Here is a 23,031-nt window from a genome sequence, read left to right as displayed (position 1 = left end):
CGCAAAGCTACGCAGAGAAACCCTGTCTCGAAAAACCAAAAAAAAAAAAAAAAAACCAAAAAAAGAAAGAAAGAACCCAGTAAGGTTGCCAAAACATGGTTTATGGTGATATTTTATTTGTACTGAAATGTGATTTTTTTTTTTTTTTTTTTTTTTTTTTTTGGTTTTTCGAGACAGGGTTTCTCTGTGTAGCTTTGCGCCTCTCCTGGAACTCACTTGGTAGCCCAGGCTGGCCTCGAACTCACAGAGATCCGCCTGGCTCTGCCTCCCGAGTGCTGGGATTAAAGGCATGCGCCACCACCGCCCGGCCTGAAATGTGATTTTAATTGTGTGTTAATAAATAAAGTTACCCGGGGGTCAGAGCTATTAGAGCCATAGCAAAAGCTGGGCGTTGGTGGTGTACACCTTTAATCCCAGCACTTGGTAGGCAGAGCTAGGTAGATCTCTGTGTGTTCAAGGATACAGCCAACAGAGGCAGTCATGTGGTTGGTTTCATAACAAATGAGAAGGCAGAACAGAAAGTCTATATAAAGACAAACAGACAGGAAGTAGCTCTCTTTCGGAGAGGTCTCTTGTCTTAAGAGGCTAGCTGCAGCAGGCGGGTAAGGCTCTTATCTCTGATCTCTTGGCTTTCTTTGCATTGGTTCTGTGTTTCTTATTTAATAAGACGGTTGGTTAAATCTACAATGGTTAACAATAAAGATTTATGTGTAGAGCCAGAGTGGTGGTGCACACCTTTAGTTCCAGCCACCTAGGAGGCAGAGGCAAAAGGATCTCTGTGAATTCAAGGCCAGCCTCGGGTACAGAGCAAGTTCTAGGACAGCCAAGGCTGCAGGGAAACCCTGTCTCAATAAATAAATAAATAAATAAATGAATGAATGAATGAATGAATGAACGAACGAACAGATAAATGAATGAATAGATAAATGTAATAGAATTGTTTTTCAAGTTTTTTTTTAAATTGTTGTCTTTTTAATTGCGTTTATGTGTGTCTCTGTATAGAGATGTGTGCACATTAAGTGCAGTACCCTTTGAAGTCAGCGGTGTAAGATACTCCCATAACTGGAGTTACAGGCAGTGTTAAGCCACCCAACATGGGTGTTGGGAACCAAACTCTACAAACAGAGTATGCACTTTTAACCAGTGAGCCACCTCTCCAGCCCCTGGGATACCTAACTTAATAGAGAATGCCACTCAACAGAGAAAATGGTTAACAAAGGGCTAAAAAAAATAGTCTTCCCTTTTTGGTTTACTAAATAAGGCCCCGACTCAATAACTTGGTAATTGGCTGAATAATTTAAATAATGTAGATTAAAGAAAAAGAAATAATTTTCCCCATCCTATCTTCCTATTTTGTTCCCCTAGTTAACTAGGAAACCATCTGAATTAATTGTTAGAGCCTAGATAGATAATCTAAATAATCTTTGGACCAGTAAGATGGCTCAGAAAGTAAGGGTACTTGCTGCTAAGTCTGACAACCTGAGTTTGATCCCCAGAACCCACAGACTGGAAAAAAATAATTGCAGCAAGATGTTCTCTGATCTCCACATGAATGCTATGGTACACAGGTATATGCACACATACCAACAATACATATTTTAAAATGTAACTGGGCGGTGGTGGTGGTGCACACCTTTAATCCCAGCACTCAGGAGGCAGACAGAGTTCTGTGAGTTTAAGACCAGTTTGGTGTACATATTGAGTTCCAGGGCAGCCAGAGTTATAGAAACCCTGTGGGTGGGGGTGGGGGGAGGTTGGGGTTGCATTTAAAATACTTTCTGAGGCTATAATATCAAGTTTTAGTATATGGCCCTCACACCCCGGGGCAGCACCACCTGGACTCAGTGGATAGTTTAACAGAGGGGGTAGGAGGAGAGTGGTTAGGGGTGAGGAAGTCTGAGAGCAGAGGATGAAAATGATCAAAATACATTTTATCAGCTGGACAGTGGTGGTGCAGCCTTTAGTCCTAACACTAAGGTGGATCTCTGAGTTCAAGGTCAGCCTCAAACTCAGTACAAAGCAAGTTCAAGATAGTCAGGGTTACAGAGAAAACCTGTCTAGAAAAAAACAAAAACAAAATACATTTTATCAAGTTCTCAAAGAATTAACAGAAAGTGAAAAATACAACTTAAGAACCTAGTATAATTTCTCAAAAAAAGAACAAAGAAATCTGACATTTCAATTATTTTTTCTTCAATAAAAAAGAAAATGGGTCTTTACTCTCCACCCTGTATACAGCCTATGTTCTAAAGGGTAGGAAAACTGTCCAAGCTTGCTTACCATATCCTCCTGAGTACTTAGCACAACACACAGATAAACAATAAGCAGTCAGTAAACTACTAGTAAAAACTAGCTGTTTAATTTAGGCTAGATTAAAATCTAGTTGAATCTAAGGCTGAACGCTACCACCCGACACAGGACTCACCTCCCCAGTGGGAACTTTCATCCCTCTACTGTGCTGCTCCAATCCCTCCTCTTCTCTGGGAACAGATCAGCCATGACACCTCCACTCCACCACAATCACGTCTCCAGTACCCTTGCCACTACTCTAGTCCATGGTGAACCACTCGGCAGCTAAGGGAAAAAAGGAAGGAAAATCTAATCCTACTTCACACTGCCACCTTGCAATAAAGTCCTTCTCCTTGATTCATCAACCTATAAAGCAAAATGGTCTTGCAATAGTAGGGGGAACAGAACTACGGGACAAAACAACAAAGCAAACAAATCAAAACCCACCTAGTCTATCCTTACCCCAAACCCAGGAACAAGAAGTCTCATCTTTTTGGGTTTTTTGGTTTGATATGGTTTTCAGTTTTAAGGTTTTGAAACAGGATGTCACATTGTAGCTCAAACTGGCCTCTGCTTGTTCAGTGTTGGGATTACAGGAGTTTGCCACCACACAGGGCTTAAGTCCCTTCTAAACAGCACAAAACTGCTACGGTTGCTACATTCTTTCCCAGAATTTCTTCCACTCCCTGTGATGTGAAGGATATAACGTAACAAATGAGGAAGACACTTTTGGTGGACTCTTTCACTCAGATATGATCAAATTCACAAAGCTCAATGAGCCAAAACAGGACCCAGATGCACCAAACCTATGAGGAAGTAATTCTCTTACCTTTTGAAGCAGATAAAGTAAAATAAAATCTGAGCCTGGATGCTTTTCTGTTTAACTGAGGAATATATGGACACCTAACATCAAAGAAACCAAAGTTCTACCAAGATCAGAAAGCATAAGGCAAGCAGATTTGAGACTAGCTCTAAGACTGGAGAGACAGCTCAGTAGTTAAGAGCACTGACTGCTCTTCCAGATTCCCAATTACCACACAACAGGTCATAACTGTTTATAACCCTAGCCTCAGAGGATCGGCATCAACCCTTCATGGGCATCAGGCACATGTGTGATACAAAGATACACAGGCAAAATATATTTTTTTAAAAATTTTTTTAAGCTAGCTCTGCTCTATTTCTTTTGTTTGTTTGTTTGTGACAAGAGTTTCTCTGTGTAGTGCAGGAACTCACTCTGTAGACCAGGCTGCAGGCTAGCCTCTGTATAACTTTGGAGCCTGACCTGGAACTCGCTCTATAGATCAGGCCGGCCTCAAACTCACAAAGATTTGGCTGCCTATGCCTCCCAAGTGCTGGGATTAGAGGCGTGCGACACCACCACATGGCTTCTGCTTTATTTCTTAGTTTTAAAAAATTAACATTATCATACATAAAAAAAAATTAAATTAGCTAGGTGGTGATGGCACACAACTTTCTTAAACTTATAAACATCTCTGAGTTGGAGGCCATCCTGGTCTACAAAGCTAATTCCAGGACATCCAGGGCTACACAGAGAAACTGACTCAAAAAAAATTTTTTTTAAATAGCAAGAAATTGCCAGGCAAAATGACTCATGTGTTTAATCCCAGCACTCCAGAAGACACAGGAGGATCTCTGTGAGTTCAAGGTCAGCCTTGAAAAGAAGAAGAAAAAAAAAAGAGGGCTAGAGATATGGTTTATCAGTTAAGAACATGCACTGGCCAGGCAGTGGTGGGGCACGTCTTTAATCCCAGCACTAGGGAGGCAGAGGCAGGAGGATCTCTGAGTTTGAGGCCAGCCTGGTCTACAGTTCCAGGTCAGGCTCCAAAGCCACACAGAGAAACTCTCTCTGGGGGAGAGGGGAGCAGAGGGGAGGAGAGGAAGGAAGATAGGAAAAGAATGAAAACACATGCATTGCTTTTTCAGAGAACCAGAGTTCAGTTCCCAGAACCTACGTTAGGAGACTCATAACAACCTGTAACTCCAGCTCCAGGGGAGCTCCTCTTTGGGCACTGCATCAAAAATAAGTCGTCTTTAAATTTTGTTTTATGTGTTTCAGTGTTTTGCCTGCATGTATATCTGTATATGACTTTAATGCAGTGTCCAGGGAGACCAGAATAAGGTGTTAGATTTCCCTGGAACTGAAATTATAGATGGTTGTGAGCTACCATGTGGGAACTGGGAATAGAACCAGGGTCCTCTGGAAAAGCAGCCAGGGATCTTAACTGCTGAGCAATCTCTCCAGCTCCACAAATATTTTTAGAAAGAAAGGAATAAACTGAAAAGCAATTGTTCCCCTCCCTATCCCAGTCTTGTTTTCAAAAGCAGGCGGTGTTTTTCTTTTAAGTCAGAATTTTCATTAAAACTCCATAGAGGAGGCAGGGCAGTGGTGGCAGAGCCTTTAATCTCAGCACTAGGGAGGCAGAGACAGGTGGATCTCTGTGAGTTCTAGGAAAGGTTCCAAAGCTACAGAGAAACCCCATCTCACAGAAGAACTAGAAACGACTTAGCAGCTCAGGGTACTCACTGCGCTTGCAGTGCTGTTCCCCATCACCACGTGGTAGCTAACAACTGTCTCTAACTCCAGATCCAGGGGACCCAGTGTCTTGTTCTGACCTCCGTGGATATACCAAGCAAATGCATGCATGCAGGCATAACACTCGGACACACAAAAATAAGTCCATCCAAACAAATGAAATTTTAAGAGCCAGTGAGGTGACTGAACAGGTAAAGAGGTTTGCCACAAAGCCTGCTGGCCTAAGTTCTATCCCCAGACCCAGAGTTGTCCTCTGATTTCCACACGTGTGCTGTAGATGTAGAGGGGCCCCAAAACAGCTTGACCACACAGCTGCCATGACAGGCTTTGAGGCCCAGACACGGCTTCTGTGACAGACTTACTGAGGCAACACCCAGACCCAGGAAAAGTCATAAGCTGACCCCACCCAGGGAAGGTCTACATCTAAGGGGAAGTACCTGACATCCAACCATTAGACAAGGTGGCCAGATGTCCTTGAGTCTAGCACACATCTATTTTTGTTTTATAGATACCCCTAGACAAATGTCAACAAAACAAGGTCCTGAACCCTGGAAATCCCCTCACCCCAACCTCTGCTATGATAAGAATTCTACCCCGCCTGAACTCAGGGCTCTCTGCTCTCTCCACTGCTTCAGACAGACAGACAGACCAAACCTCATAAGGGATTCCATCTCCCTAGTGGTCTTTTGGGGGTCCCCACAATCTGGGCATAACAGCGGCAACCACACATACACAATAAATAGCTTTAAATTCCATAAATATACATAAGTCTTCATATAAACATATAGTTTAAAAGAAAAATTTTTCATCTGGGCTGACAATGCTCCCTCAAGAGCCAAAAACATCTAACAAAATCGCCAATACCACACGAGAAACCCAATGGAGTTGTTGGTCAGGGTTGTCCAAGAGAACCCTGAAACATTACAGGCTACTGCTAATGCCCTTGGGTACCCACACCCAAGGGGTAGAAAGCAAGGCCCTATTGCCGAAGATACCATGAACTTCAGACGCTAGGCCCAGAGACACCAGAGCTAGAAATAACCTGAAAGCCTCCCTAGGCCTGTTAGGTACCAGAAGGTGCCACACAAGCTGCCAAAGGAAGGAAGCAGCAGTCCTATGAAGCTATGACGTCTATGAAACAACAATGGCCAGCATGGCACAGTAAGTTTTAGGGTGCGGTAGTGGCATGCATAACTAGGCAGTAACCAACAACTCTCTAATTGTACTTAGAACCTTCATAACAGACAGGGAACTCTTGCCTAGTACTGGAAATCTAGCCAACTACCCAGGGCTAGTAAAGTCTAAACGAGCATAATCCCTAACTACATTCTAAATACTTTTTCTTATGCCCACGGTTAAGTGTAGTCCTCATCCCTCATCCAGGAAACTTCCCTTTGCAACTGATGTGGAGTCCAGTGCCAACAGACACATCTACAACACCACTCCTGTGACTAAGGCTCAGGGAACATTGAGGAAAAGGAGGACAGAAAGATGCAAGAGCCAGAGGAACAGGGGGTTTGCTGTGAGATTGTGTCTGCAAAGAATGTCAGAAGACACACCCATAAAGTCTCACCAACATGACTGCCTACACATGCACTGAACAAGGCGATGCACTCCTTTAGTTGTAGCTTTTTTTTTAAAGATTTATTTATTTATTATGTATACAGCATGTATGACTGCACACCAGAAAAGGGCGCCAGATCTCATTACAGATGGTTGTGAGCCACCATGTAGTTGCTGGGAATTGAACTCAGGACCTCTGGAAGAATAGTCAGTGCTCTTAACCTCTGAGCCATCTCTCCAGCTCCTAGTTGTAGCTCTTAAGAGGTAGATGCGGGGCTGGAGAGACGGCTCAGTGGTTAAGAGCACTGGCTGCTCTTCCTGAGAACCCAGGTTCAATTCCCAGCACCCACATGGCGGCTTACAACTGTCTGTAACTCCTGTTCCAGGGGATGCTCCTACAAACATATATGCAGGCAAACACACCAATAAATAAAAAAATTAAAATTAAAAAAAGAGGTAGACACAGGCAGATCTCAATGAGTTCAAGGCCACCCTGATCTGCACAGTGAGTTCACTACCAAGTAAGACCATGTTTCAAAAAAACAAAAAACAAACCGGAGAGACATGTCAGCATGGGCAGGCAGGGGAAAGCCCAGGAGACCTCAACCCTACAAAAGAAAGACAGGCAATTAATGAATGCTAAGAGTGGGAAAAATAGCCTTACCCAGGGAAGAGCACACCAGTTGGTTATCCAATACCCAATGATCGTCCCTTAAAACATATACAATAACATTATTCAGACTGAGAATATTTATGTATTTAGGAATAAATATGTGTGTGTGTGTGTGTGTGTGTGTGTGTGTGTGTGTGTGTGTGTGTGTATAAAAACAACAATTAATGAAAAAATAAGTCACAAATTTGAAAGAGAGCAAGGAGAGGTATATGGGAGGGTTTGGAGGGAGGAAAAAGGAGATGATGTAATTATATAATAATCTAAATAAATGAAGGAAATATATTTTAACTCCATAAATATTAGTCACTGAAAATTAAGTAGTATTAACTGGCACACGACCAGCAATCCCTATGGTGATATTTTATTTGTACTGAAATGTGATTTTATTTGTATGTTAATAAATAAAGTTGCCTGGGGGTCAGAGCTAATAGTAAGCCATAGCGGGAGCTGGGCGTTCGTGATTCGTGATGCACGATGCACGCCTTTAATCCCAGCACTTGGGAGGCAGAGCTAGGTAGATCTCTGTGTGGTCAAGGATACAGCCAGCATTGGAGACAAATGCCTTTAATCTCAATACCAACCATAGAAGATCTGGAGGTCTGTACAGACAGGCAGTGACATGGTGGTCATGTGGTTGGGTTTACAACCAATGAGAAGGCAGAACAGAAAAGCTATATAAAGACAAACACACAGGAAGTAGGTCTCTCTTGGCTGAAGAGGATCACTGAAGCAGGAAGGGTAAGGCTCTTAGCTCTGACCTCTTGGGCTTTATTTTTACATTGTCTCTGTGTTTCTTATTTAATAAGACGGTTACTTCTACAAATCCCAGCACGCAAGAAGTAAAGACAGAAGAGTCAGGAGTTCATGGCCAGCCTGGGCTACATGAGACTGTCTTTTTTTTTTTGTTTTTTGTTTTTCGAGGCAGGGTTTCTCTGGGTAGCTTTGTGCCTTTCCTGGAGCTCGCTTTGGAGACCAAGCTGGCCTTGAACTCACAGAGATCCGCCTGCCTCTGCCTCCCAAGTGCTGGGATTAAAGGCGTGCGCCACCACTGCCCGGTGAGACTGTCTTAAAAACAACATCCGCAAAGTATATTTAATATCTGATTATGGTTTCCCTTCCCCAACCAGTTGTGGTAATATACTTGTGCCCTAATAAAATTTACCTAAAATCAGAGAGACAAAGGAACATACCACTGCCACATCTCACCTCCAGAACTCCTCAGCCTGAAAAAGCTTCACACCTTATATACCTTTCTCCACCCAGGCATCACTTCCTTCCTAGTGCTGAGATTAATGGCATGTGATTCCCAAATACTGGATTAAAGGTATGTGCCTCCACTGCCTGGCTGTTTCTCTCCTAGACTGAGCCAATCTCATTCCAAGGTGGCTTTGAACTCTCAGAGATTCAGACGGATCTCTGCCTCCCCAGTGCTAGGATTAAAGGTGTGTACCACCACTGCATGGCTACTATGTTTAATATAGTGGCTTGTTCTGTTCTCTGATCTTCTGGCAAATTTTACTAGCATACACAATATATCACCACAACTGGTCCCATATCCTCCCCACTTCCCCATCCACTGAAATCCACACCCTTTCTCACTCTCATTAGAATACAGGCATCACATCTAAGGAAAAAATAAAGTAAGATAAAATAAAAACAAACCAGAATAGGACAAAACAAACTCTTTGTCCAGAATTCTTAATATATCCTATTACCATCTCATTTTAAATGGCCAAAGACAATTTCGAATTCTCCCTTTCCACGAGTAACCCCTGCTTCTAGATAGTGTTCCTGAACCATCTGGGATGGCTAGGCTTTATTCTTGTCATCTTAGAAGTTTACATCATGACAGTTTCAGATCACATATTCTCTGGCCACAGAACTGATATACAATAAAATGTATGTGCATAAAACTTCTAAGGTCTTCTTCCATATCTAAAAATACCTCAGTCCTCATCACAACTCACTGGTAGGGTGGCAGTCCTAGTTAGGAAAGGCAGGAAGACAACTTCAACACAGGAGTGCCAGGTCAGGCTGGGCAATACATAACAACAGACTCATTAAATTCCTACATATAGAATTTATGTTGTAAATAATTTCCCCAAGAAGTTTGGTGCTGCTCATCTACTATACCCAGTATTATGATGCAAAAAAATTTGAGTCTATTGAGTGCCAGTCCTTCTTCCTTTATCCTTCATGGCTTGAAATTTTATTAAGAATATATGCATTCAGTATTTTTCTCATTGCTGAATTAAAAAAAAAATGACAAAAGCAATATAACAAAGTGTATATTTTGGCTCACAGTTTCAGAGTACAGTCCATCATGGAAGGGGGAAGCATGGCAGGAGCCGGGTGCAGCTATCACACTGATCTGCAGTCAGGAAGATCAATGTTCATGCTCAGCTTGCTTCCTCCATTGAGTCTACCCAGGACCCCAGCCCATGGGTGTGGTGCCCCACATAGTCAGGGTAGGTCTTCCCTCCTCAGTTAAACCTTTTTGAGAACAATCATAGGCACATCTAGAGGTGTGTTTCCATGGTGATTCTGAACTGTATCCAACTGACAATGAAGATCAACCAGCACTATATGTCTAAGTATAAGGCCTACTTTTAATCATATTATTTAGACCTTGGTAAATCAAGTTCACTTTTTTTTTTTTTTTTTTTGCAACAGGGTCTCATGTGTCCCAGCTAGCTTTGAACTCCTATCTGGCTGAGAACAGCCTTGACTTTTTGATCCTCCTGCCCCTACCTGCTAACAGTGAAGAATATATTCATGGGCTGGAGAGGTGGCTCAGTAATTAAGAGCAGTGGCTGTTCTTCCAGAGGACCGAGGTGCCATTCCCAGCACCTCTGATACCCAGAATCAACATGGCAACTTATAACCGTCTGTAACTCCAGTTCCAAAGGGATATGTCACCCTCTTCTGGCCTCCGTGGGCACTGCACCCATGTGATGCACTTACATACATGCAGGCAAAACAACCATACACATAAAAGAAAAAGGGCAGGGAAGTGGTGGCACACACCTTTAATCCCAGCACACATGGGAGGCAGAAACAGTTTGAGGTCAGCCTGATCTACAGAGTGAGATCCAGGACAGCCAAGGCTACATGGAGAAATCTAAGAAAGACAGACAGACAGAAGGACAGACAGACTGGGTGGGGGTGGAGTGGAGACACAGCTTATCAGTTAAAAGCACTGAATGCTCTTCCAGAGAACCCACATGGCAGCTCACAACTGTCTGTAATTCCAGTTCCAAGGGACCTGACACCCATGGCAAAAACACCAATGCACAAAATAAAAAAGAAAAGAAAAAGAAAAGAGAGCGAAATGCACTCATTACCACAGATTAAATTTTAGACCACTATAACAGGTGAAAAATATCCTTTATAGGGGCTGGAGAGATGGCTCAGCTATTAAGAACACATACTGCACCTATGTTAGACAGCTCACAACCACCTGTGACTCCAGCTCAAGGGGATGTCATGGCTCTGGCCTCTCTGCACACTGGCACATATATCCTTACACACACACACACACACACACACACACACACACACACACACTGCACGCAAGCACATATAACAATATTTTTAAATGCCCTCTATACTTTCCCCCCAAACTCGGGATGCAATCACACTTGTGTATTTCATTGGACCAGCATGTTTTTGTCTCAGCTATGTCTTGTTGCTTGTTTTCCTGACACTTGATAGTTTTGCCCTCAGCTATCTTGATACCATGCTCCATTATGAATCTATTTGTACTTCCATCATGACTAAGGTCAAGGTTCATTAGTTTTAGCAATTGTACAGCTTGGAGGTGCTGTACTGTGTGTGTGTGTGTGTGTGTGTGTGTGTGTGTGTGTGTGTGTGTGTCCTATCATTCCTCACTGCTCAAAATCAAATTTCATACTCTACATGGGCACTGAACATGTCTTAACACTTAAGACTACATTTAACCCAGAAAGTCCCCAATATACACTTTTTGAACAAATAAGGAAAATAATTCTCCATAATATACACGTAAGTAAAGTACTTTAAGTTGGATACTCCATGATAGCTGCTGACATTAACTCAAGATCAAGAATATCACACCTTTGATCTCAACACTAAGTGGTTCAGGACAGCCAAAGCCAGAGCTGCATAATAAGACCCTGCTTCAAAACTAAAGAAAAAAAAAAAGGCTCAATTTAAAAGCATTATCCAGCATCCTAAAAGATGACTTAAGAATTTAAGATTAAAAAAGGAAGAAAAAAAAAAGAATTTAAGATACAGGGCTGGAGATATGGCTCAGCGGTTAGGAGAACTGTCTGCTCTTCCATAGGACTCAGGTTCAATTCCCAGCACCCACATGGCAGCTCACACCTGTAACTGCTGTTCCAGGGGATTCAACACCCTCACATAAAAAAATAATGTAACTTTACCTTATTTTACCCACAATTACTTTTAAGTTTACTTCCCAAAAAAGAAATTCCCAAGAGAAAAATGAAAACAGTCTGCAGAGACGGTGATATAGAATCTATTTGAAGGAGAAAGTCACTGCTAGAGCAAATGGAGTCAAATCAACCACTATTTACAGAGTTCCTAGTTCTGCTTTGATCTCATTAGGTACTTTTCTAGGTTATTCACAGGCTTGTCTGGGTTTTCGAATTACTACATGGTAATATCTTCAACCAAAGTTAAATGTTTTACTTAAAAAATACAATAGCATCCCATATACCTCTTGCTATTGTTCACAAACAATCGAATCATTCAATAAACCAGTCAGTTCTTCTAATTTCTTCCAAAGAAAAATTCTAACCACCAAGGATATCAGATTGTAAATCACAGAGTTCTGCCTGGCACTATGGAAATATGTTAAGACAGCCTGGTTTAGTAATTACCTAGGTTGTGACGATGAATAAAAATATCTGAGCAGGAAAATTAAATTGATCAGAAGAAATGCCTCCTAATAAGAAAATCTCTTCCTCTGTATCAATTCACCTCCCACTTCTTCCCTTTAAGCTTCCAAGGTTTGCTTTCCAGACTATTTCCCTCATCCTCACACTGTATCAGGCCCGTCCACTCGAGTCCTGTATACCTCAATTCAACACAATTCTAGCACTGCCGGGTTCCATATTGCTACTTCCCTTAGCGCCCCCTAAAATGCCAGGCAGCCCCTCTACTGGACTCCCCACCTTTTGACGGTTCCACCCCTCAGTTCCCCACCCCCTCATCGCCAGGTTCATCCTGCCCCTCCAACCGTCTCCCGCCCCCGGGTTCCTTCCTGCCCTCCCAACACAGCTTCCCTGTCTCAACGTCTCTCGTTCCACCAGCGACTCCCCGAACGCCCTGCCCGTTCCTCCGGCGCCTATTTTCACCAACATTCCACTGAGCACTCCATCCATCCATCCTTTCAACACATGCACCTATGCAAAAACACCCCGCAGGAGCCCCTTGCCCAGAGCCGGATCCTCCATCTTTCCCCTGTCCTTGCTTCCTTTCTTCCGTCTCTCCCCCACCTCTACCTCCTCTGGAGGAGTCGGTTCCCAGGCCAAGGTCTCTCACCTCATTCGGTCACTTAAGTGGTGCCAACCGCTTCATACAGGAAAATAGAAGCAATCAGGTCCCCGAGGGCGCTTCCCCGCGAGTCCGGGCACTCCCTGGGCACCCGCCCCGGCGGGAACCCTGCGCACACGCACGCACACACACCGAACGCCTTGGGGACGAGGGCTGGGGAGGAGAGCGTGCGTTCTCACACCGGCCTCAAACACAGACCACTTCGTTACAGCCCTTCGCCATTTTGGTTTCCCGCGGACTACCGGTGCATTCTGGGAGCGCGGAGCCACTCCAGGGCCGAATGGCAGCTCTCCAGGGCCGCAGAGGGGCGGGGACTGCGCGGCGAGCGCGGAAGAACACCGCGCCCTACGTCCCGGACCAGCGCCGAACAAAGAGGGACTCTTTAATGTCGAGGTGGGACTAAGTTCTGCTGCTGCCGGTGCAGACACAATAGTGAGCGCAGCGCTGGCTTCTGGACGCTGGTGCTCCCCGTGCCGTCTTCTTTCAAGGAGAGGTCCTGTCCAACCTATCCTGTGCATATTTTTTTACGTCCTCAGAAATGGGGTATTGCTCAGTACATCTCGCTAGGCTGATTTCCTTTCTGTGGAGATATTAACTGAAAAAGTACTTTTCTCTTACCTTCACCCGGGAGGCCTGCTATTAGAATTCCCGTAAGTGGGGAGGAAACCTTGGATGTCAAATTTCGTTCAATGATTACTCTCCAAATCCAAATTTATTTGGAATCTATATAGGAGATTCTCACTCTTTTTTTCCTCTGACAACGAAAGGGACTTCTTTTTTTCTGTTTTCCTGCTTCATGACCCTTCCTAATTGTAACAAGACCTGAGCATACTCTCCTGCAAAGCAGTTGATTGTAGGAACACAGAACTTTCATAATATTGTTAGCTGTGGACCAGAGTTCCAACTGATAAACGGAGGACACGCTTATCTCTTTGACTTATATGTAGATGTAACCCGACACCTGTAGAAACACCTGTAATACCTTTATATTTTCAGAGTCATATTTTTAATCACAGATTACATCACAGAGACAGTCAATACTGTATTTTCTCTCTCTGAAAAAATACCTGTAGCACGAATCTTAAAAGGTCTTATTAATAAAAACAAACCTGGAGCCAGGTATTGGGGTGAATGCTGGAAAATCAGAGAAGCAGAACAAGCCACAGCTACCTCACCTTGACAATTCCTCAGCTGATCCTGTTTCCTCAGACAGGAAGCCTCTGAGTCCTTATCCAAATGGGTCTCAGCTGAACTGCTGCTAAAAGCCTAAAAGCTTAACCAGCTCTAGTTCCTGGTTTTCACGCCCTATATACCTTTCTGCTTCTTGCCATCTCTTTCTAGGATTAAAGGCGTGTGGCACCATGCCTGGCTGTTTCCAGTGTGGCTTTGAACTCAGAGATCCAGATGGATCTCTTCCTTCAGAAGAGATTAAAGGTGTGTGTGCCACCATTTTCTGGCCTCTGTATCTAGTGGCTGTTCTGTTCTCTGACCCCAAATAAGTTTATTAGGGTGCACGATATTTTGGGGAACTCGATATCACTGCAAGTACCTCTTGTGACCTACATTCCTTTCACTCATACATATTTCAAGAGTTCCCTTGAAGGGCAATGGTGGCACATGCCCTTAGTCCCAGCACATGGGAGGCACTCAGGATCTGAGTTCGAGACTAACCTGGTCTACAGACTTAGTTCCAAGACAGTCAGAGCTACACAGAGAAACTCTGTCTTGAAAAACAAAAAGAAAAAAAAAGTCCCCTTTACTTATATTCTGAAAAATCTGGCAAATAAGCATATTCATATTACACTATAAATATTTTTTTCTTTTTTTTTTTCAATACAGAATCTCTATTATGTAGCTCTGGCTGTCTCTCACTTTGTAGACCAGGATGACCTCAAACTCACGGAGATCCTCCTGCCTCTGCCTCCTCAGTGCTGGGATTAAAGGCGTGCGCCACTATGCCTCGCTTTGTATTATACAATACTTTATTCAGTACATTTCAGTCTTTCTCTATCTCTCTGTGTGTGTCTCTCTCTTTGTCTCTCTGTGTCTCTGTCACTCTCTCTCTCTTTCTCTCAACACAGGGCCTTATGTAGGCCAAGTTGGTCTCCTATTAGCTATGTAACTAATGCTGGCCCTGAGCTCCTGATCCTCCTGCTTCTGCCTCTTGATTACTGTTATTGTAAGTGTGAACCATCACACCTACTTTAATATTTTTAAATGTGTTGACCATTCCTTTCCACTCTTCTGTTTTTTCTGAGGCAAGATTTCTCTGTGTAGCTTTGGAGCCTGTCCTGGAACTCGCTCTATAGACCAAGATGGCCTTAAACTCGAAGAGATCCTTCTGCTTCTGCTTCTGCCTCTGGAGTGCTGGGATTAAAGACGTATGCCACCACCACTTGACCTGGTTTTTCTTCTTATTGCAGCCTCACTGTATGTAACTTTCCAGTCTCACTACTACAATTCCATTACTTCATAGTTTGGTTGTTGTTTATGTTTGGAGACAGGGTTCTCATGTATCCCAGGTTGATCGTGAATTCCTCAATCCTTCTGCCTTCACCTCTCAAGTGCTGGTATTTCAGACATGTACTACCACATTTGGCTCATTATAACATTGTTCCTTATAAATTTATCTTCAATGTACTTCCTGTATTGATTGAAGGTTTTAAATGAAACAAAGCAGATGCAGTTCAAAATTGGTTAAAGATTATTATACATAAAGAAATGTATTTGTTTTGCAACCACATCTAATTTGTAGAACATCAGTCTTGGAGAGAATTTAGTCTAATTGTTCTCAAGATTCCTGTTAAGTAGTCATTAAATCTCGTCTTCATCGTTTCCTGTAATTCAGTGCCTCTGAGCAGCCATTTCAATCTCAAAAACTTTAACACTGTGGTCCCTCTTATCCTCAGAGAGGAGACCCCATTGCATGCCTGAACTTCATATAGACTTCATATAGCAATGAACTCTCATGTGCTTTTTCTTACACAAACACAATAATGAAAAAGTGTAATTTATATATTAAATTCAGGAAAAGATTGGCAATAATTATAAAACTATAATATGTTGTAATAAAAAAAATCAGCTAGATGTGGTGGCTCTTACCCATAATCCCTGCACTTGGCTGAAATTAGAGGAACAGGGAGTTCTTTGTCAGGCTGGGATACATTATGAACTTAAGGTTAGCCTGGGCGAGAGTGAAACCCTGGGTCAAAAAATAAATAAAAGTAGACTGAAGAACATCTGGGAACAGCTACCAGATTCTTGGCTTTTCCATCCAGGGACAGGCATTGTTGAAGTGGTCAGACCACAAGCCGTAAACCATTCTAATAAATCATACACATGCCAGTTCTCTTCCTCCAGAGAATGCTAACCAATACAGCATCCTGAGTTGATCAGCTTTGCTATTTGAATTTGCTTTTAGAAAATATTTTTCAGAGGCTGGAGAGATGGCTCAGAGGTTAAGAGCACCGATTGCTCTTCCAGAGGTCCTGAGTTCAATTCCCAACACCCACATGGTGGCTAACAACCATCTGTAATGAGATCTGGCACCCTCTTCTGTGTACATAATAAATAAATAAATCAAAAAAAAAAGAAAGAAAATATGTTTCAAGTCTGGACAGATGGCTCAGTGGTTAAAAGCACTCAATTGCTCCTCTTCCAGAGGACCTGAGTTCAGTGCCCAGCACCCACTTCAAGGGCATTCACAACCGCCTGTAATTCAACCTCCATGAATTCCAACGTCCTCTCTGGCCACCATATGTAACATACATACATAAATAAACACAAATAAAAGTATAAAAACAAAAGAATAGATAGATAGATAGATAGATAGATAGATAGATAGATAGATAGATAGATAGATAGATAGATAATAAAAAAGTGAAGGTAGTCTCTCCATCTTTCCTCTCCTCCTAAAATTTCTTAGAGACTTGAGCAATCTCAGCCTTTTTGTCTTTCCTTATTAAACTTGCACTTTGGAGCCATTACTAAGTAAAATAAAAGTTACTTGAACACTAACAGCATAGGTCAGGACAGCTGGATGACTGAGACTCTAGAGCATAACAGTAGTGTAAACAGCATGGATGTGCATGCAGAGCAGAGGGGGACACTGTGAGACTTGGTGAAGCTACTCAAAATAGTGTACAATTTAAAACTTACCGTGGATGCTGGAGAGATGGCTCAGCAACTAAGGACGCATACTACTATTGCAGAGGATCCTGTTGGTTCACAACAACCTGCAACTCCAACTCCAAGGGAATCTGACACCTCTGGCCACCTCCAGAACCACACTCTCCACTGCACATGCCCCAACACAGATACGTGTCCCCATAAATATCTTAAAAATAAGCCAGGTGGTGGTGGTGCACACCTTTAATCCCAGAACTCAGGAGGCAGAGGCAGGCAGATCTATGAGTTTGAGGCCAGCCTGGTCTATAGAGCAAGTTCTAGGACAGACAAGGCTATACAAAGAAACCCTGTATTGAAAAAAAAATTAAAAAATAAAACAAAAGTTATTTTTATTTCTGGAATTTTTTCATTTAATATTTTCAGGTCACAGTTGACTTTAGACAATTGAAATCTAGGTGGCTGGGATGAAGTTCAACTGGAAGCTTGTGTAGCATGTCTAGGTTCCAACCTCAGTACCATATATACGGCGCACGGTAGTACTCACCCATAGTCTCAGCACTGAGAAAGTGGAGGCAAGCGATCAGAAGTTTGCAATTATCTTCTGTGACAGAGTGAATTCAAAGCTACAGTGGGCTTCATGAGACCCTGTCTCAGTATTAATAATAATAACAATAAATAAAAGCCCAGCAAGGTGAGTCAGTGGCCAAAAATGCTTGTTGCGCCTAATGACCTGAGTTTGATCCCTGGATACCATGGTGAAAGGAGAGAACTCACTCCCAAAATTGTATTCTGACGTCTACAAGAGCATGAATACACCCACTCTCCGTCTCTGTCTCCCTGTCTCTGCCTCTCTTTATATAGATATGTTTCTGTCTCTGTCCATCTGTCTCTCTCTTTCCCTCTCTCCCCCGCCACACAGAGTAATAATTTTGTTTTGTTTTGTTTTTGTTTTTCGATACAGGATTTCTCTGTGTAACAGGGGCTGTCCTGGAACTCCCTTTGTAGACCAGGCTGGCCTCGAACACACAAAGATCTGCCTGCCTCTGCCTCCCAAGTGCTGGGATTAAAGGCGTGTGCCACCATGCCTGAACCATACAGTAATAATTTAAAAAAAAAAAAAAAAAAAAAAAACTCTGAAAGACAAAATGCAGATCAGGGTGGGGTGTCATAATTTAAAATTTATTATATAGAAACACAATCTTCTTTTCACTTACTGATCTAACTTTTGGTACTTTGGTCATGAAAAGTATTCTAATACCTTGTAAATTAAAGAGCTCTATGACACCTCTACTTTTTAAAAATATATATATTTATTTTTATGTGCATTGGTGTTTTACCTGCATGTGTGTTTGTGTGATGGTGCCAGATCGCCTGGAACTGGAGTTACAGACAGTTGTGAAACTGCCATGTAGGTGCTGGGAATTGAACCCAGATCCTCTGGAAGAGCAGCTAGTGCTCTTAACCACTGAGCCATCTCTCCAGCCCCCAACATTTCCATTTCTTAGAAAGGGGTTTTTCCTATGTATACATCTGAGTATAAAGTTAGAACCAACATTTAACTTAAGAAAACTGGTACTCAAAGAACTAAAGGAGTCATAATAAAATGTAATGAAACCTATAAACATGAGCTTCAAAATCTGTACTAAGTACACAAGATGTAGTAGAGTCAGACTTAGAAATAGGTTTCAAATCCCTCAAAGGATAAAACAAAGTAACTCTAGTCAGAATAAACTGTACTCTTTATGTTGTTACTTGTTTCTCAAGCATTGTTTCTTCTTTATTCTAGACACACAGTGAAACTCTGCTCTTGCATCCCTGTAGTTGGCCCTGTAACTTTGACCTAGAAAATGGAAGGAGAGGTAATATCTATAATGACCTAGAATCTTAAACACATCTTCCGATCTCTGCTGTGGAAATCATGGAAATTTGTGTTGCCATAGAATGTTGTCACTTCCAGAACAGCCAAGGCTACAAAGAGAAACCCTGTCTGGAAAAGGAAAAAAAAAAAAAAAAGAATGTTGTCACTTTAGGTCCCTAAAAGATGACAGTAAGCAGACTAAAATTGTGCAATGGTTACTACTGTTTCAAGCCTGGGACAACCTGCTGAGGTTTAACACATCAAAGCTGGACCTGGCCTGCAGGCTCTCCCAGCATTCCCCAGTCCCTACCTGATACGGGGCGTGGCTGGCATACTGGCTCCCTACAACGAACTCTCCAGCCCAGGGCCTGTGGGCTGTGATAAGACACCATGACCAAGGTAACTTACAGAAGAAAACATTTAATGGGTGCTTATAGCTTCCGAGGGTGAATCCATAACCATCCTGGTAGGTAGTAGCGTGGCAACAGGCAGGCAGTCATGGTGCTGGAATAGAAGCTGAGAATGTACATCCCAGTCAACAGGCAGGAGGCAGAAAGAAAGCTAACTGTGAATGGCAAGGGCTTTTGAAACCTTAAAGCCCACCTCCAGTGATACACCTCCCCCCCAAAAAAAGCCATTGTAGCATGAATCTTAAAAGTTCTTATTAATAAAATCAAACTTGAGCCAGGTATTGGGGTGAACTGAAGTGTCAGAGAGACAGAACAAGCCACAGCTAACCTCACCTGGCCAACTTCTCAGCTGGTCTTGTTTCCTCAGACTGGAAGCTTCTGTGTCCTCATCCCAATGGCTCTCAGCTGAACTGCTGCTACTCAAAAGCCTGAAGCTTAACCAGCTAAAAGCTTAACCAGCCAAATGCTTCTAGTTTCTGGTCCTCACACCTTATATACCTTTCTGCTTTCTACCACCACTCCCTGGGATTAAAGGCTGGCTTTCTGAGGATTAAAGGCCTGTGTCACCATGCCTGGCTGTTTCCAATGTGGCCTTGAACTCACAGAGATCCAGAGGGATTTCTACCTCTGGAGTGCTAGGATTAAAGATGTGAGTGCCACCATTTTCTAGCCTTTGTATCTAGTGGCTGTTCTGTCTCTGACCCCAGATAAGTTTATTAGGGTGCACGATATTTTGGGGAACACAATACCACCACAAGCCATACCTCCTAATCCTTCCCAAACAGTTCCGTCAAATGAGAACCAAGCATTCAAATATATGAACTTATAGGGCCATTACTCATTTAGAGTACCATAAGTAGTGATCAAATGCAGGGGAACAAATTTGTAAGAGTTTCATTGTAGTTTTGTTTTGGAGATTTAGGGTTTGTTTGTTTATTTGTTTAAGATAAGGGTCTCAGTATGAGGCCCTAGCTAGCCTGGATCTTGTTATATAAGCCAGGCAAAGCTCAAAACTTGCAATACCACCATGCCCATCTGTGGGGGTTTTTTTTTTGGGGGGGGGTAGTGGGTTTTAGGGTTTTTGTTTGTGTGATTTTGGTTGATTGGTGTCTTACTTAGGTTTACTATTGCTGTGATAAAACACCAATACTTAAAGAAATTGGGGGCTGGGCAGTGGTGGCGCACGCCTTTAATCCCAGCAGAGGCAGGCGGATCTCTGTGAGTTCCAGGCCAGCCTGGGCTACCAAGTGAGTTCCAGGAAAGGTGCAAAGCTACACAGAGAAACCCTGTCTCGAAAAACCAAAATAAATAAATAAATAAAATAAAATAAATTGGGGAGGAAAAGGGTTATTTGGCTTACAATTCCATATTGGTATTCATCATTGGAGGAAGTCAGGACAAGAACTAAAGCAGAGCAGGAAACAGGAAACAGGAAGCAGGAGCTGATGCAGAGGCCATGGAGGGTGCTGCTTACTGGCTTGTTCCCCATGACTTGCTCAGCCTGCTTCCTTTTTTTATTGTTGTTTGTTTTTGTTTTTGTTTTTTTTGAGACAGGATTTCTTTGTGTTGGCTTGGTTGTCCTGGAACTCACTCTGTAAACCATGCTGGTCTTGAACTCACAGAGATCCACCTGCTTCTGCCTCCCTGCATGCTGGGATTAAAGACGTGCATCACTATTGCCCAGCTCAGCCTGGAACCCAGAAACACCAGCCCAGGGATGGCACCATACACAATGGGCTGGGCCTTCCTCTATCAATTACTAATGAAGAAAATGCCTTTATAGGCTTTCCTACGACCTGATATTATGGAGGCATTTTCTTGATTAAGGTTCCCTCTTCTCAGATGACTTTAGCTTATGTCAAGTTGACATAAAACTATGCACCACAACTGCTTAAGAACTTTCATTCCTGTGTTTTTGGGAGATGGTTATGTGGATGAGAGTGGCCTCAAATTTATTGCTATCCTCCTGCCTCAGCTTTGCTAACTCTGTCATCACATCCTGCTCCAAATCGCAGTTTTGCAACTGAGAAAAATCTGTGATCTGTAGGCAGGGAACTCTGGACTGAAGTAACAGTGAGCGAAGGGTCTTTTCACTGACGTCTCCCGTCTGCTGCCAGAACACATCAGTGTGTCTTCATTCTCCATTGCCAACTCTGCATGTGTGTCTGTTCCATCTACTGACTGTCCATCAGATTGAAATCTATAACCGCCTGCTTGGCAAGCCTTGTCATTCACAATAAGCTTTCATTAGGTTATTGAAGGGGGTGTGCTCCTTAATCTTAAACAGCACCTGTAGGAGTCCAGCTCCAACCTGTCAAAGGGTTCTTGGTGGGAGCAGAGAGGAATGAGGAGGAATTAGATAGAAATATAGGCAGAGATGTCAAGAAATACAGAGACACAGGATAGCTTCAGGAGGGCCCTGGATCAATACCCAGCCACCTCGAGATTTATTCTAATGGGCTTTTTATACACTGCCAAGGGGAGAGTCAAAAGACACCCCCCCCCCCCCGCTTTCAAAATCAAAGCACAACGTACAGCCAAGTGTAGACCCTTCCAAACAAACACCTGGTAACCACGCCTGTAGCTAAATCATCCCTTTATGCAGCCCTGCTGGGTAAAGCAAGCTCAGATTCTCTGACCTTGAGTAAGGTCTTATTAGGGAGCCTCTGTGGGCCCCCACAAGCACCAAAGAACCATCTTGTCCCACTACTTTCAGTTTCTTTTTTAAAATATTTTTTAAAAATTCATTTTTAGGGTTGGGGATTTAGCTCAGTCGTAGAGCGCCTGCCTAGCAAGCACAAGGCCCTGGGTTCGGTCCTACGCTCCAAGAAAAAAAATTTTATTTTCATGTATATGGCTGTTTTGTCAGCATGTATGTGTGTATACCACATGAATTCAGTGCCCACAAAAGCCCAAAGAGAGCATCAGCAACCCTGGAATTGGAATTACAGATTGTTGTTAACCTTCATGTGGGTTCTGGAAATGAACCTGGGTCCTTTTGAATAGTGCCGCTCTTAACCTCCTCATTATCTCTTAAGCTCCTCAATTTCTTATTATAATTGTTTATTTGTTTTGTGTGCATGTTTACAGGCCATGGCACACACTCAAATGGAGATCAGAAGACAATTTTCAGGAGTCTCTTCTCTCCTTTCCACCATGTGGATCCCGGGAATTGAACTCAGGTATTCAGGCTTGTCACCATTACCTGCTGAGTCATCCTGTCCCAGTTCCTATCTCAGTCTCCTTCCATGGGCAAATCATGGCTCATAAATGATCATTGTCATTTCCTCTGTTGCTCCACAAAAGAAGCACCAGCTCCACACCACCAGGAATTGTACTGAGCCATCTCTCCAACCCCATACTGATGAGCATTTTGATCGCAGGAATCACAACAGCAGTCTGAACAAGTAGAAGCCAGCAACCTTGCCTTGTGGATGCCTAGAAACAGAGACCCGAAATATGTCAAATCTCTCTCTCTATATCTCTGATACGTGTGTTCATTATCATAAATAGACCAATTAACAATAATGTGCATGTAAAAATATGTAATCCCCTTCTACATTTCCAACAGAACAGAAACCAAAATATGCCAGGCATGGTGACACACACCTATAATCACAACACTTAGGAGGTAGAGGCAGGAGGATTGTGAATATGAAGTCATTCTCTGCTATATAACATGTTCAAAGTTAACCTAAGTTATTCAAGACCTATCAAGGAAAACCAAGACAAATAAATAAGGCTGGGGGTGTAGCTTGGTTGGGAAAGTACTTTAATAGGTTTTCTGCCACAATAATGTTTCTTCATTGAAGTAGTAAGCCAGATCAAGCTTAACTGAAAAAGCATAACAACAGGTTTATTGAGGGCAAAGCAACTCCCAGGCGGGTTCACTGGTCTCAGAGATCAAGGCCAGAGAAGTTCTGCCTGATCTAAGGCAGGAAGATTTTATAGATTGTAGGTGAGGGGTGATGACATGTCCACCACAAGCTGGGGTTGT

At 42.8% G+C, this 23,031-nt stretch overlaps 1 protein-coding gene and 1 long non-coding RNA gene across 6 annotated transcripts in view; one reads left to right on the top strand and one right to left on the bottom strand.

Annotated features, from left to right (window-relative positions):
• Mtf2 (metal response element binding transcription factor 2) overlaps positions 1-12,985 on the bottom strand; it is a 47,395-nt gene extending 34,410 nt beyond the window's left edge. The window contains exon 1 of one of the 5 annotated variants that reach the window (XM_006985818.4): positions 12,627-12,985. In XM_006985818.4, the coding sequence (XP_006985880.1) occupies positions 12,627-12,631 (5 nt within the window). In that variant the 5' untranslated portion in view covers positions 12,632-12,985. Of the gene's footprint in view, positions 1-2,425; positions 2,530-11,962; positions 12,067-12,626 lie in introns of those variants that run through there. The other 4 variants (XM_042257808.2, XM_016004336.3, XM_076547086.1 and 1 more) reach the window with 4 other exon arrangements.
• A 58-nt stretch (positions 12,986-13,043) lies between these two features.
• On the top strand, positions 13,044-22,819 carry LOC121820999 (uncharacterized). The gene is made up of 4 exons (XR_006061701.2): positions 13,044-13,288; positions 18,553-18,625; positions 22,125-22,216; positions 22,341-22,819. It is a non-coding gene; the product is annotated as an uncharacterized LOC121820999 (long non-coding RNA).
• Positions 22,820-23,031: the final 212 nt, after the last annotated feature.

The sequence above is a fragment of the Peromyscus maniculatus genome, chromosome 10 (genome assembly GCF_049852395.1).
Source record: "Peromyscus maniculatus bairdii isolate BWxNUB_F1_BW_parent chromosome 10, HU_Pman_BW_mat_3.1, whole genome shotgun sequence".
Taxonomy (NCBI): Eukaryota; Metazoa; Chordata; class Mammalia; order Rodentia; family Cricetidae; genus Peromyscus; species Peromyscus maniculatus.
Note: the sequence above shows the minus strand (reverse complement) of the source record. Positions and strands in the feature narration are given on the sequence as shown.